At 48.6% G+C, this 15,666-nt stretch overlaps 1 protein-coding gene across 2 annotated transcripts; it reads right to left on the bottom strand.

Annotated features, from left to right (window-relative positions):
* Positions 1 to 9,276: 9,276 nt before the first annotated feature.
* On the bottom strand, positions 9,277 to 15,650 carry MED20 (mediator complex subunit 20). 2 transcript variants are annotated; one of them, XR_517896.4, is made up of 5 exons: positions 15,497 to 15,650; positions 12,957 to 13,111; positions 11,480 to 11,733; positions 10,009 to 10,205; positions 9,277 to 9,894 (listed from the first exon to the last, which is right to left on the bottom strand). XR_517896.4 is itself a non-coding variant. In XM_002714396.5 (4 exons), exons 1-4 carry the CDS (start codon positions 15,508 to 15,510, stop codon positions 9,679 to 9,681), a joined length of 639 nt encoding a protein of 212 aa, XP_002714442.1. In that variant the 5' UTR covers positions 15,511 to 15,650; the 3' UTR covers positions 9,277 to 9,678. The 2 variants fall into 2 exon arrangements, 1 of the variants encoding a protein (XP_002714442.1); XM_002714396.5 differs by lacking the exon at positions 10,009 to 10,205.
* Between the last annotated feature and the right edge of the window lie 16 nt (positions 15,651 to 15,666).

Here is a 15,666-nt window from a genome sequence, read left to right as displayed (position 1 = left end):
CCCGCCCCTCGAGCCCCGCATTGCGCCAACGGCGCAGCGCTGGGCCCAGACCCCGGCACCGAGACTCTCCAGGAGGGTTCGCGCCCTGGGCGCAAAGTTTAGGGTCAGCCACAAACGCGCGGCCGGCAGGAGCCTGGCGTAAGGGACGGCGGCGTAGACCGGCGTTGTGAATCGCGGGACGAAGTTTGGTTGAAGCACAGGAGGGTAAATAAGAAGGTTTCCAGACAAAGAGACTCTTAAAGGTACAGAGTCTTATGTCCGCCCCTCCTCCTTAAAGGGCCAGACCCCCGAGACCATCTCCGCCCCCTTTTCCCCTGCCCGTCATTCCGGGGTACAGTACGGGAGTTTTACACGTACCTTTCGTGGCCCACCTTTAACATCTCTCCATACTGTGAAGGGGCAACGCCTTCCTCACTACCCTGTTTTTGTTTTGTTCTGGGAAAATACTTGCTCTTTTTTTTAACGCTGTCGTTCCCAAAGAATCAGCCAACGGCACTGGGAGGCTTCCTAAGATAGCGTTTGTGAGTTACTATTGGCTCCCGGGCGGGCGAGCACGTGTCGGACTTATGCCACTGATGACCCAGGCGGGATTCAGCTGTTTTATGGAAATCCCTCTGAGGACTAGGACTTCGCCGGTGAACTAAAAAAGTTCAGCAGATCAGGGGCTTGGGAAATAAACCAGACTGAGTTGGGAGTGGTCCCTAAGGACTTCTAGGGGACTGGGGATGGAGACGGCACAGCAGCTCTTTCTACAAAAGGCTCCCTTCCTGGTCAGTCTGTGGCATAAATTGCGGGGTACAGTGTAACACCAACACTGTTGTAACCAGACACATGGGAAGGCAAGTGAACATAAAAGGACAAGTGAAAGAAACATACATGATCAGCTCCAGTCGCTCAAGGCTACCATATGTAAGTATGACAGGGAAGCACCAAAGTCAAAGAACAACAAAGGTGGGAGGAAACCGCAGCGGCTGGGGCCAAGTTAACAGTGAAAGGACTTCTGAGGGCAAAGAGGTCTGCCTGAAGGGGAGAATGTGGAGTGGTTTGGTTTCCTTTGGTCAGGATTTGTCCTGTGGTTCAAGAGCTCAGAGTACTCCCTTTGTTGTCTTACAACCATTCAAAGTTCTTACTTTGTAACTCCTGAATTGTCTACTTGCCAACCTCTGAGAAAATTCTTGAAGAAGAGATTGTATCAAGGTGCTTTGTTCGGTGAAGAATTTTGCTGGCAGAAAAGTCATTCAAGGGGAACAAATTCTCAGTGCTTTGAGCATGTTTTTAGATCAGTGGTTCTCAAAAGTGTGGCTTGGGAAGGGAGCCCTGAGGATAACCGAGACCCTTTAAGGCAGCCACTGCGATCAAAACTATTCTCTCTGTGATGACATTTGCATGATGGTAAAAAAGTAACGGTAAAGTTGCTTCTACCTTAGCACAAATCAAGGCAATGATATAAAACGTACTGACACTGTAAAAACATATATGTTTCACTTAAGAAGGTCTGTGAAACTATATATTTCTTTAAACATTTATTTATTTATTTGAAAGGCAGAGTTACAGAGAGGCAGAGGCGGAGACAGAGAGAGAGGTCTTCCATCTGCTGGTTTACTCCCCAAATGGCCACAATATCCGGAGCTGGATCTGAAGCCCGGAGCTTCTTCTGGGTTTCCCACGCAGGTGCAGGGGCCCAAGGACCTGGGCACCTTCTGCTTTCCCAGGCCATAGCAGAGATCTGGATCGGAAGTGGAGCAGTTGGAACTCGAACTGGTGCCCGTATAGGATGCTGGAACTGCAGGCAGTGGCTTTAACTGCTACACCACAGTGCCAGCCCCAGTGTATATATTTTTAATAATACCACTCTCTCTGATCAAATGGATGGATGTATGCATGAAGCACTTCTGGGTATGATGTTTGCTTTGAGAAAAAATACATGTGTAATTTTTTTGAGTTCTGAGCTGAGTGAACAGCTTTCGTTATGGAACACCATTTTTACTTGGAACAACAGCTAACGGGTAACCTAGAGTTATTCACCAAGTATTTGGAAGACATTTTCTGCAAAGTCAGCAACGTTCAGCTTGACACCATTCTTGGCAAAGGTAAGACTCAGGCCGGAGCCGTGGTGTAATATTAAGCCTCTGCCTGTGGTGCTGGCTTCCATATGGTCACTGGTTCAAGTCCCAGTCGCTCCACTTCCAATCCAGCTCTCTGCTAATGTACCTGGGAAAGCAGCAGAGGATTGCGATTGCCCAAGGCTCCCGCACCCACGTGGGAGACCTGGAAGAAGCTCCTGGCTCCTCAATTCAGATCAGCTCAACTCTGGCTGTTGTGGCCATTTGGGAGTAAACCAGCAGATGCAAGACCTCTCTGTCTCTGCCTCTCTCTGTAACTGTCTTTCAAATACATAAAATCTTAAAAAAAAAAAAAAAAAAAAAAGGGCTGATAGTTATATTAACAAACAGGATTTGTAAAATATATATAATGAAATGTGTCAACATTCAGGAGATAAGCAGTATTGTTCAAATAACCCTTGCACGATGCTACAAAATCATGCATCAATAAAAGATCCATTCAAAGTATAAAATATTAAGACATTTATTTTGATATAGTTTTATATTCCACATACTGCAACTAATCTCCAGTGGAGTTTTAATGCAGTATCAAAGGCTATCCAAAAGATTATCAATACACTCCTCCCCTTTTCCAAATAATACACATCGATGTGAGGCCAGACTTTTGTTCATATTCTTCAGCCAAAACAACATATTACAAGAGATTGAATGCAAAAGCAGATATCAGAATCCAACCATCTTCTATAATACCAAATATTCAGGATATTTGCAAAATATAAATACCACTCATCACTAAAGTTCATCTAGAAAGTTATTTTTCAATAAAAGTATTTTATGTATGTTAACATGTGATGAGTTTATTGTTATTCCACTGATTCACTCTCCAGATGGCCACAACAGCTGGAGCTGCGCCAATCTGAAGCCAGGAGCCAGGAGCTTCTTCCAGGTCTCCCACATGGGTACAGGGGCCCAAAGACTTGGGCCATCTTCTACTGCTTTCCCAGGCTATAGCAGAGAGCTAGATCAGAAGAAGGGCAGCCGGGACTAGAAATGGCGCCCATATGGGATGCCGGCACTTTAGGCCAGGGCATTAACCCACTGCGCCACAGCGCTGGCCCCACTTTTTATTTTTAAAGATGTATTTATTTATTTGAAAGGCAGAGTGTTAAGAGAGAGAGGAAGAGATAGAGATCTTCTATTTGTTGATTCACTCCCCAAATGGTCACAACAGCCAGGGGCTGGGCCAGACTGAAGCCAGGAATTTGGAACTCCATCTGGGTCTCTTGGTGGCTGAAACCTAAGTTCTTGGGTCATTATCAGCTGCCTTCCCAGGTGCATTAGCAGGAAGGTGGATTGGAAGCAGAGCAGCTGGACTCAAACAGGCACTCTGCTATGAGATGCTAGCATAGCAAGTGGCAGCTTGCTGAGCTACACAACACCTGGCCCTTTCAATGCATCTTAAAAACATCACGAGGTTGTGAGAACAAGTTTGAGAATCATGAGTTACATGGGAATAGAAAGAATAACTACCAAAAAAGGGTGTATTGTAGCTTCAGAGTTAATAATTAGGTGGTTCATCAATGAGGACTGCAAAATAGAATCAGGAATTGCACTTTATTTTTTTTTTAAGTTTTATTTACTTCAAAGACAGAGTTATAGAGAGATCTTCCACCTGCTGGTTCACTCCCCAAACGGCCACAACAGCCTGGGCTGCAGCAGGCTGAAATCAGGAGCCTAGAGCTTCCTCTGAGTCTCTCACGTGGGTACAGGGACCCAAGGGCTTGGACTATCTTCTTCTGCTTTCCCAGGCGCATTAGCTGGGGAGGTGGACTGGAAGTGGAGCAGCCAGGTCTCAAACTGGTGCCCATATGGGATGCCAGCGTCGCTGACCCCTGAGCTTTATCTTTAAAAACACAACTGCTTAAGAATGCAACACAATATACAGCATTAAAAAATAGTTCCAGGAGGGCTGGTGTTGTGCCATAGTGGGTTAAGTCATCACCTGCAGTGCTGACATCCCATATGGACACCTGTTTGAGTCCCAGCTGCTCTGCATCTGATCCAGCTCCCATTAATGTGCCTGGGAAAGCAGCAGATGGCCCTAGTGCTTAGGCCCCTGCACCCACGTCAGAGACTCAGAAGAAGCTCCTGGCTCCAGCTTGGCCCACTGTGGCCATTTGAGGAGTGAGCAGTACATGGGAAACTTCTATCTATCCCTCTGTCTCACTCTGCCTTTCAAATAAAATAAAAATCTTTAAAAATTAAGTTTGGTGGCTGGCGTTGTGGCGCAGCAGGCTAACACCCTGGCCTGAAGCGCCGGCATCCCATATGGGTGCCGGTTTGAGACCTGGCTGCTCCACTTACGATCCAGCTCTCTGCTATGGCCTGGGAAAGCAGAAGATGGCCCAAGTCTTGGGCCCCTGCACCTGCATGGGAGACCTGGAAGAAGCTCCTGGCTCCTGGCTTCAGATTGGCACAGCTCTGGCCATTGCGGCCAGTTGGGGAGCGAACCATTGGATGAAGACCTCTCTCTGCCTCTCTTCTCTCTGTGTAACTCTTTCAAATAAATAAGTAAATCTAAAAAAATTTTTTTTAAAAATTAAGTTTGTTGGGGGTGTTGGGGCACAGTGACTTAAGGCACCCCTTGTGATGCTCACATTCCATATGAGGTGACCTGGAATTAAGACTTGCTTCTGCTTCCATCTTCCTGCTGATGTGTATCCTGGGAGGCAGCATATGATGGGTTAAGTACTTGGGTCCTCATCACCCAGTAGGAGACCTGGATGGAATCCCTGGCTTCTAGCTTTGGCGTGGCCTAGCCCTGCTGTTGTAGGTAATCAGGGTGTGAACCAGCAGGTGGAAAATTTCTTCTGTCTCTTTCATATAAATAAAAATAAGCTTACATATTTCTATATTCCAGAGATGATACATTCAAAATGTTCATTGGTTTGGTTACAACAAATACTCCTAAACAACAATATTTTCTGTGGACCCTCTCTCCACACTGCTCATTCTCTATTACAAAAGTACTGCTTGTGTTGTGGAAGAATTATAACTTGCTACCTAGCAGCAATGACTGTAGAACATGCCACCTTTTTTTTTTTTTTTAAATATTTATTTTGCTTGAAAGAAGTCAGAGCTACACAGAGAGAGAGGGAGAGGAAGAGAGAGAGGTCTTCCATCCGCTGGTTCACTCCCCAATTTGCTGCAATGGCTGGAGCTGCACCAATCCAAAGCCAGGAGCTTCTTCCGCTTCTCCCACGCATTTGCAGGGGCCCAAGCACTTGGGCCATCTTCTACTGCTTTCCCAGGCCATAGCAGAGAGCTGGATCAGAAGTGGAGCAGCTGGGTCTCGAACTGGCGCCCATATGGGATGCTGGCACTGCAGGTGGTGACTTTACCCGCTATGCCACAGCGCTGGCCCCAGAACCTGCCATCTTAAATGTTCTAACCAAACACTGCTATCTCCAGTACCATTAAAAAGACACAAGAGCAGAGAGGGCATCTCCTTGTTTACAAAGCACTCTTCGTATCTATTCTCCTTAACCCTAGGATATACAGAAGGCAGCATCATTATTCCCACTACACTGATGAAACCCAGAGGGAGCCAACCTGACTGAAGTTACCTGGCAAGTTTGGGTCAATGCTATGGCTGTCACACAGCCACCTGTTCTCCTAAAGCAGTGTTTCTGTTCCTTTTGCAGGCTGCCTCAGTACACCTATCACCTCCACAAAACCAGTCTCCCCTTTCCGACATGACAAATGATTTCCAATATTGAATTCTGGCTTCTGAACAATGTAGGTTATATAAATGTGGTACCTAAATTCTCCTTTTTTAAAGCTTCCACAGAGAATTCAGAACACATATTACCCTTAAATTGTTCTATCCTATCTGATGGGCAGGGATGTGTTGGGCAATGGAATAAGGAATGCAAAAGAATTAGGGGGGGGCCGGTGCTGTGGCATAGTAGGTTAAGCCTCCGCCTGTGGCTCCAGCATCCCTTATGGGCACTGGTTTGAGTCCTGGCTGCTCCACTTTTCAATCCAGCTCCCTGCTCACTAGGCTAATCCTGCGCCTTGCGGCACCGGCACACGGGGTTCTAGTCCCGGTCGGGGTACCGGATTCTGTCCCGGTTGCCCCTCTTCCAGGCCAGCTCTCTGCTGTGGCCCGGGAGTGCAGTGGAGGATGGCCCAAGTGCTTGGGCCCTGCACCCCATGGGAGACCAGGAGAAGCACCTGGCTCCTGGCTTCGGATCAGCATGGTGTGCCGGCCGCAGCGCGCCGGCCGTGGCAGCCATTGGAGGGTGAACCAACGATAAAGGAAGACCTTTCTCTCTGTCTCTCTCTCACCATCCACTCTGCCTGTCAAAACAAAATAAAATAAAACAAAACAAAACAAAGAACAAACAGAAAAACCTTACCCTGCTCCTGAGAAATAAAGTGCTACTTATATTCTTCTCTTAATACACTTAGAATAAGACATAGGAGTCCTGACTCCACTCTCATCTCTTTGTGACCTCTCTAGGGGTCTTAGCCTTCCTCACTTTTTATTAAAGATTCATTTATTTATTTGAAAATGAGAGTTACACAGAAAGAAAAGGAGAGGCAGAAAAAGAGAGAGAGGTCTTCCATCCACTGGTTCACTCCAGAACTGGCCACAATGGCCAGAGCTGCGCCAACCCGAAGCCAAGAGCCAGGATCTTCTTCCTGGTCCCCTACGTGAGTGCAGGGGCCCAAGGATTTGGGCCACCTTCTACTGCTTTCCCAGGCCATAGCAGAGAGCTGGATCAGAAGTGGAGGAGCCGAGACTTGAACTGGCGCCTATATGGGATGCCGGTACTGCAGGCAGTGGCTTTATGTGCTATGCCACAGCGCCGGCCCCAGCCTTCCCATTTTATGGAGAGAATCAGATGAATTCTCAAGCTGTCCTACACAGCTCTGACAGTCAGCTCAAGGTTGGCAGGTGTCTGTGGTTCCAGAAAAGGTTACATGGCAGCAGGGTCTCAGAGTCTTTCCAGTTTCTGTTCTTTTTTGCTAGCTACAGATAGGGAGAGGGTTGAAGCATTTGGAGGCAGAAAAGGGGTAGAAACAGTCTCATGTAGAAGACAGAAGATAAGATTTTAATCAAAAGATACGCACTTCCACTCACTAGCTGATTTTAAGATATGTGGACCAGCACTGTGGTGTAGTGGGTTAAGCTGCTGACTGCAATGCTGGCATCCCATATAGGCAGCAGTTCAATTCCTGCCTGTTCCACTTTCAATCCAGCTCCCTGCTAATGGCCTGGGAAAGCAGAAGATGCCCAAGTGCCACCCACATGGGAGACCTGAAAGAAGCTCTTGGCTCCTGGCTTTGGCCTGGCCCAGTCTTGGCTATTATGGCTATCTGGAGAGTAAACCAGCGGACAGAAGATCTCCTGCTCTCTGTCTCTCCCTCTCTCTCTGCCTTTCAAATAAAATAAGTATTTTTTAAAAAACAAAAATCTATTTTATTTAGAGGCCAGCATTGTGGCACAGTGGACTAAGCTGTCGCTTGTCACACCAGCATCCCATTATCAAGAGTGCCAGTTCCAGTCCTGGCAGCTTTGCTTCCAGTCCAACTCCCTGTTAATTTGCCTGGGAAAGCAGCAGAAGACGGTCCAAGTGCTTAGATCCCTGCCACCCACATGAGAGATCAAGATGGAGTTTTGGGCTCCTGGCTTTGGCCTGGACCAACCTCAGTTAGCCATTTGAGGAGTGTACCAGCAGACAGAAGTTTCTCTCTTTCTCTCGCTTCCCCACCTTGCTCTGCCTTTCAAATAAATAAAGCTTAAAAAAAGATAGGGGCCGGTGCTGTGGCATAGTGCGTAAAGCTGCTACCTGAGTGCCGGCAGCCATATGGGCACTGGTTCGAATCCCAGTTGCTCCACTTCTGATCCAGCTCTCTGATGTGGCCTGGGATAGCAGTGGAAGATGGCCCAAGTCCTTGAGCCCCTGCACCCATGTGGGACACCCTGTAGAAGCTCCTGGATCTTGGGTCCAGATAGGTGCTGTTGCGACCATCTGGGAAATGAACCAGTGGATAGAAGACTCTCTCTCCTGCCTCTCTCTGTAACTCTGCCTTTCAAATAAATAAACAAATCTTAAGAAAAAAAATTATTAAAAAAGATCATTTATTACATAATTGTAATGACTTTTTCCTTAAATTCATAAACAGTCCTCAACTTCAACTTTGATTCAACCTGAACTTCCAAAAATTATACACTATTATACCCATAACTGTTCCTGAAAGTCCCCTTCAGACATGTACACAAAAGCTAGGTGACATCTGGGCCCTTCCCAACAGTCACAAGTTCAGTTTAGTTACCTTTGCTAGGGGTGCTGTATTTGTGGAATTATTTAAGAAATACACTGCATCACCTGCGTCAGCTGACCTCAGGTTAGCTCAGCTAACCCTGAGCTGCAGGTGCATGAGAACTAGAAAGGCTGAGTTTGGTGTGGGATGCAGAGCTGACTTCCTAGTGTGACTTGTCCAGCTAAGCTCACAGTGCCTCTGGATCAGCCCTCATTCCAAGCCACCTCAGACCAAAGGCCTTAGTTCCATAAAAAGCACTGTAAAAGAGCATTCCTGGATGTATCTAGGGAGCTCCACACAGCAAAAACCCACTAACTGGGTCCCTGTATCCATATTCTCCTTCATCTTTTAGTTTTAACTGGGCACATGACTACCCAGTTGCAAGGTTCCGCGTCACAGCGAAGCCTTCCAGCAAAGTGTGGCACCAGCACTTGAATCGCTCCAGGTCATATGCTCTAAAAAAAAAAGCCGCTCTCTTCCCTCTTTCCCAGGGGAATGTGGACACAGAACTGAGGAGTCTGCTTTGATCTTGTGGGTAAGGATAATACCCTAGGGATAGCTGAACAACAAGACAGAAGGAAAACAAGTTCCTGATGACCTGGTACAGTTAAATCTGCTCTGGACCATCTGATTACCTGTGTACTATCAGAGGAGAAAGAAACTTTTACCTAGTAAGAGCCACAGTCCTTTTGGTTCTCCGCTACGACAGAGTTTAGCCTGTGGCTTAACATAATCACGACAGAAGGGAAAGACATCAACAGGAGAGCTCAAAAACTCAGCTAACACCCTAGGAAAGTCAATTCACAGTTTCTGGCAAACAGGTCAGAAAATGACAGGCATCAAACAAGCTGTGCTTCCGCCTGCATCTCCAGCCACATCCTTTGAGTTAAGGAAGAGATTTTTATTCCTGCATGGCCCAAACACGAAACGCAGCACATCTGTTGTGGGTCCAGACTGATTTCCCCACCAACACTAGGCAGGGGCACCCCTGTCCTACCTTTTCCCCTAAAGCAGGAGAGGTCCAAACTTCTCCAGTCTTCATAAATACCATTCCTGAGGACAGGCCAAATCCAGTGAGGCCTGGGGCAAAATGGCTGTTGGGGGGCTGTGTGAGGGTCAAGGGTGTGGAGTCCAGAGTCCCCACAAAGGCCACAGCTGGGAACTGGAAAGGAAGAGAGGCCTCCATGGCTGCCCTAGATTTCTGGGGTCCAGAGACCTGAGGGCAGCACCTCCTCCTGTGGAGTACCTCTGGTGACAAAGCTTGGCCAGCAGCTGCCAGCCACTAACGAATCCCAGCCACTGGCACCTGCTGCTGCTTGCGGATCTTGTTGAAGAGTTCCATGTACTGGACCATGGTGTCTGCTGGGCCATAGACTGCGTCGTGTCTGTTTCCAAACACTGCAGGAATCCCTGGTGTATGGCTGCCTAGAAAACTCTGTAGGAACTCAAGCAGCAGGCTCCAGCAGTCACTAGCTACCACGCAGGGGCCGTACTCCACCTGGGGACCAAAAGAACAGAGAATGAGGGTAAGGGAGGGCAAGGACAAGGTCTGCTCTCTTGCCCTCCTGCCCTCTGCCTCTATGTCCCCCAACCCTGAGTCAAAAACACACACCTGCCAGCACAGTGTTGTCCACAGGAAATATTCAACACACCCAGCATTGTTCCCATTAAACGCCATCCTGGAGGTTGTCAGCCCGCAGCCCTCCCTGTTAGCCCCATGGGCAGATCTGGGTCCCTTTTGTTTGTCTCAGGGCTCTGCAGACTCTGCTGTGATGCTTGGTGAGGATTCAAGGAGAGCTCAGGAAAATTCTGAGACATACAACAAAGAGAGAAGGGAAGAAAAATGTGTGTAGGTACGAGGAAGGCAGGAGTAGGGCTGAAGGGGTAAGTAGAGGGCAGAGTAGACACACATCCTCATGAGCCTCTTCAAGACCAATCTTTATTTCCAAGGCAGATATAGCCAGGGCTCTACGCCTAAAAGAATTTCCCAAGCAAGGTGGCAGCGGCCAAGAATACACATCTCAGGTTTTCTTGTTCCTCTCTCCTAGTTTTTCACTGGGGTCACAAGGAGAAACTGTTGAGTGTGTTTGTCCCACAAGGGTGGAAGTGGAGGACAAACAGCGGGTCCCGTTGGGTCTCAGCAACTCAAGGTGTATCCCAAGCTGAAAAGTTAGGGAATCTGTGCTCCAGAGGTTTCTGAGCAGAAATCACTGCTACTGCCCTTTTCCCCACCTGGGATGCTTCCCAGACCGACCCATCCCACGTCTCTATGTTTTAAGCCCCTACTTCAATGCTGCTCCTCCCAGAAGCATCACAACCGAGTCAGCAGTTACCGCTGGCCTGAATTCCCTGAGCAAAGCTGTGCTCCACTTATGGCATTTCTTGGACTGACTTCAAAAACAGTTTTCTAGCCTTGTTCTCTTAATAAATCATAGATTTCCAAAATGCAAGCCCTGTAAACTTCCTTGTTTTTTAATCTCAAATAATGCTGGGTATGTGGTAGGCCATGGACTTCCCCAGGTCCCAGGGCCAGCTTCCACCTTACTCCTCTCTGCCAATTTCAGTATGTATATTTAGGCTCACGGATGAAGTCTTCTCATACAGGTACCCCTCTGCACCACAAAACAGAGCAGCAGCATATCAAAAGGAAGGCGCATTTTCACTCCACAACTTCTGAGACCCATTTCAAAGCAACAATAAGGAGGCTGACATTCAAAGTGATGAAGGAGTCACCTTCCAAAAGTGGCTCCAAAAGTTGTCCTAGTCTGCTGCAGGTCCTGCCACAGCTCCTGCACATCATCACCCACATGTCTCCCTCAGTTCTCCCTTCCCTTCTCCGGCAAGTCAGGCATCGTATGCTTTTACCTGCTGTGCACCCAGCTTCCCATTTCCCATGCTGGGCTACTGATTCCATAACTGATGAAAGAAAGGGTAAAAAATTCATGGAGAGAAAGCCAGGAGCTTGGAATCAGGGGTCAGGCAGGCAAAAACATCTGTGTGACCTGGGCTGCCTGGAAAACCTTCAGAGCCCTCTGCTGCGCAGCCCCTCAGCACCACCTGCTCCCACTTCACCGAGATCTTACCTCCACAGAGATGCCCCGGGCACTGGGACCCATTGTCACAGTGCCCACCTTCACCAGGAAGTCACAGTACTGGTAACGGGTGCCCCGAGTCTCAATCTTGCTGGCCTTGGCACTCTGGAAAAAGCCCTTGAGCTTCACCATGAGCACATCAAAGTTGGTGTCAGCAATAAGGCAAGGGCCATTCTCAAAGAGGGCGAAGCAGCTCAACGGGTACTCCGAGTTGTGCATGACATACATCAGCTTCCCGGCCTGACCTGCAACGGACGGAGACCTACTCATCACCCAGGCTTTCGCTGGCAGACCCAGGCTGGGATCAACGCATGGAACAAGGCCAGCTGGCAAGCGGGTACTACTTTAGCAGTCCTGCATACCAGTGTGTATGTGGGGAGTGGTTCCCCTCTCCTTGGTGGCTCACAGAGGGATGCTTAGATGACTAACAGCTCATACAGAAAAAAAAGCTCAAACAAAATGTACTATGTTCTTTAGTATCTGAGAGTATTTCACAAAGACTGTAGAAAATGGAATCAGAAAACAAGCCTAGAGGCCAGTGTTGTGGTGCAATGGGTAATCCACCTCCTACAACACTGACTTCCATGCTGGACTGCTAGTTTTGAGTCCCAGCTACTCCACTGCTGTTTCAGTTTCCTGCCAATGTGCTTGGGAAGGCAGAAGATGACCCAGATACTTGGGCCCTGCTACCCACGTGGGAGTCCAGAATGCAGCTCCCAAACCTGGCTATTGTGGTCATTTGGAGAGTATTCCAGTAGATGAATGATCTCTCTCTGTCATTCTTTCAAATAAATAAGCATTTTTAAGTCCATTTTGGTACAAAAAATTTTTGAAATCTATGCATATTTTTTCATTATATGCTTTTTTGGGGCTGGTGCTATGTCAAAGCAGATAAAGCTGTTGCCTGCAGCACCAGCATCCCATTTGGGTACTGGTTTGAGTACCAGTTATTCCACTTCCAATCCAGCTCCCTACTAATGCACCTGGGAAAGCAATGGAAGATGGCCCAAGTGCTTGGGTCCCCACACCCATGTGAGAGACCCAGAAGAAGCTCCTGGTTTTTGATTGGCCCAGCTCCAGCCGTTGTGGCCATTTACAGAGTGAATCAGTGGATGGAAGATCTCTCTGTCTCTATAACTCTGCCTTCACATAAAATAAATCTTAAAACAAAATATGTATTTTAGACTCTTCACATGCATGTCCAAACTCATTAAGATTATGCACTGAATATATACAATTAAATATATACAATTCTTTGTCTATCACTTATACCTCAAAGCTTAAAAAAAGTTCTAAAGGCAGAAAAACAAAAATATCCCCGGTCTAAGAAATAAAAGACCAAGAATGAATAAATTTACAAAGACATCTTGCCATGTGTTCTGGAATACACAAAAGCATAAGGAACTCTCATTAATGCCCGTGAATTCCAAGGCACATTCCAGCCGTCCTACATACCCATCTCACTGACCTTGGCTTCCAAGGGTAGAGGCAGCCGTGTGATAAGTCTCACAATCCACACAAAACGTTCCTTGCTTCTCTGCCCCAAGCATCTCCAATTTTCGGGTGAGGAGCTCCACGGTCTGCTGGACACTCTTGCCCTCGGCCACAGGCATCTGGGACACACTGGGAAGGAGAGAACCACAGTGTCAGTACCCAGACACACACATACTCACTTAGCCATTCTATCCACAGAACTGTGGCTCAGCCAAGCCAGAAGCTACGACCCCACCCCTCCCTCACGTTGTAAAGATGCGGAAATAGAAGCCGCCAGCCAGCCAGCGCCGCGGCTCACTAGGCTAATCCTCCACCTAGTGGCACCGGCACACTGGGTTCTAGTCCCAGTCGGGGAGCTGGATTCTGTCCCGGTTGCCCCTCTTCCAGGCCAGCTCTCTGCTGTGGCCAGGGAGTGCAGTGGAGGATGGCCCAAGTGCTTGGGCCCTGCACCCGCATGGGAGACCAGGAGAAGCACCTGGCTCCTGCCATCGGATCAGCGCGGTGCGCCGGCTGCCGGCTGCGGCGGCCATTGGAGGGTGAACCAACAGCAAAGGAAGACCTTTCCCTCTCTCTGTCTCTCTCTCTCACTGTCCACTCTGGCTGTCAAAAAAGAAAAAGAAAGATTTTGGTGCCAAAACATTGCATAGTTTTTCATAATACATACTTTCTGTGAACTTTCTGAAGTACTTTCAGAGAATCCCTGAAGCTACAAGGGACAGAGGTCCTAGGATTTTGGAAAAGTTGATAAGGGCGCCCCCAGGAATGGCCGGCAACAAAGCCAGGAACTTCATCAGGTCTCCCACGTGGGTGCAGGGGCCCAAGGTCTTGGGCCATCTTCTACTGCTTTCCCAGGCCATTACAGAGAGCTGGATTGGAAGTGGAGCAGCCAGGACTTGAACCAGTGCCCATAAGGGATGCCGGCACTGCAGGCAGTAACTTAATCTGCTACACACAGTCCCAACCCCTGTGCTGCAACTTTTCCACCTCCATCCCGCACCAGCACCCTCACTCTGCAGGGCTTGGGAGGGTTGTGGTAGGGGAAACAAGAGTGCAAGCCCCAGAAACCCCTGGCTACTGGGAGAAATTGTGTTCCCTCTACCCCCAACTATTTTTAAAAGAGAAGCCTAGGGGGCCAGTGCTGTGGTGCAGTAGGTTAATCCTCCATTTGTGGTGCCGGTATCCCATATGGGTGCCGGTTCGAGTCTTGGCTCCTCCTCTTCCAATCCAGCTCTCTGCTATGGCCTGGGAAAGCAACAGAAGATGGCCCAAGCGCTTCGGATTGGCGCAGCTCCAGCCATTGGGGCCATCTGGGGAGTGAACGAGCAGATGGAAGACCTTTCTGTCTCTCCCTCTCACTGTCTGTAACTCTACCTCTCAAATCTTTCAAAAAAGAGAAAAAAAAGAGAAGCCTATAACTCCTGGCTTCAGATATCCTGGCCTCCAGGCCTCTCTGATGAGATGCTCACAACCAAGACTTAAAAAAAAAAAAAAAAAGAAGAAGAAGAAAAAAGGTGCAGAGACCCAGCACCTTGGAACTAAGGTCTCCAAGATCCCTGGGTTCATACCCTTCCCCTCCACCCCATCCTCTTCCATCTGGGTTTGAGAACATGTTCAGAGATTTAAAAGTCCATTGGGGGCCAGTGCTGTGGCGTGGAGGGTAAAGCAGCTGCTTGTAGAGCTGGCATCCCATGTGGGTGCCGATTTGAGAGCCGGCTGCTCCACTTCCGATCCAGCTCTCTGTCATGGCCTGGGAAAGCAGTAGAAGATGGCCCAGGTGCTTGGGCCCCTGCACCCCCATGGGAGACCTGGAAGAAGCTACAGGCTCCTGATCGGCCCAGCTCCGGCTATTGCAGCCATTTGGGGAGAGAACCAGCAGATGGAAGCTCTCTCTCTGCCCCTGCCTTTCTTTAACTCTGCCTTTCAAATAAATAAATCTTTTTTTTTTTTAAGTGCACTGAAACTGAATCAACCGTATAAACGTAGTAGGAGGCAGGTCATGAGGAAGTAAAGTGTCTGGAAACCTGATCTTCTAATTCCCAGTAGTTTCCATTTTGATCCTGTAGACCCGAATGAGAACCAGATACAGGCTGATTATTGGGTGGCTACAGGTAGGGGGAGGCGAACACACAAACACCGCCTCGTTGCCTATCTCCTATCAGCTTTAACCCTACCTGCGGGTGGGTTCTAGTCTGAAAAGCCCTGTTTCCGACCTCGAAGTCCCACTTTCTGCACTACTAGGATTTCAAGGGTAGCAAGACGTACCAAGAAAAAGAGAAGAGGGTACACAACCCATGCATAAGGTTCCTGAGATAAAACCTTTTCCTTGCTTCCTTCCAGGAGCAATGGGGCCCATTAGGGCCCGAGACTCACGGCCCTTAGAGTGCCCACATCCACGCAGCCCGAGGGCATTTTGCTCAGCTCCCGGAGAACGGCGGACTTCAGTCCCCGACCCTCCAGGTTTCAAGGGACCTTCACGACCCAAGTCCCGCCCCATAAAACCCTTTGTGATCCTACCAGGTCACTCCCATAGCGTCAGGCCTGGAAAGCGGCACGACCACACAGCCGAAACAGCGCTCTCCCGAAGCCCACAAGAACTAAAAACTACCGCAGGCTCGGGTCGCGGGAGGGGCTCCGGAAGTACGTAAAAACAGAGCGCCGGTTAGACGCACCAGCAGCGACTCTGG

The sequence above is a fragment of the Oryctolagus cuniculus genome, chromosome 5 (assembly GCF_964237555.1).
Source record: "Oryctolagus cuniculus chromosome 5, mOryCun1.1, whole genome shotgun sequence".
In the NCBI taxonomy this organism is placed as follows: domain Eukaryota; kingdom Metazoa; phylum Chordata; class Mammalia; order Lagomorpha; family Leporidae; genus Oryctolagus; species Oryctolagus cuniculus.
The sequence above is the reverse complement of the archived record's forward strand: the minus strand, read 5'-3'. Positions and strand labels throughout refer to the sequence as shown.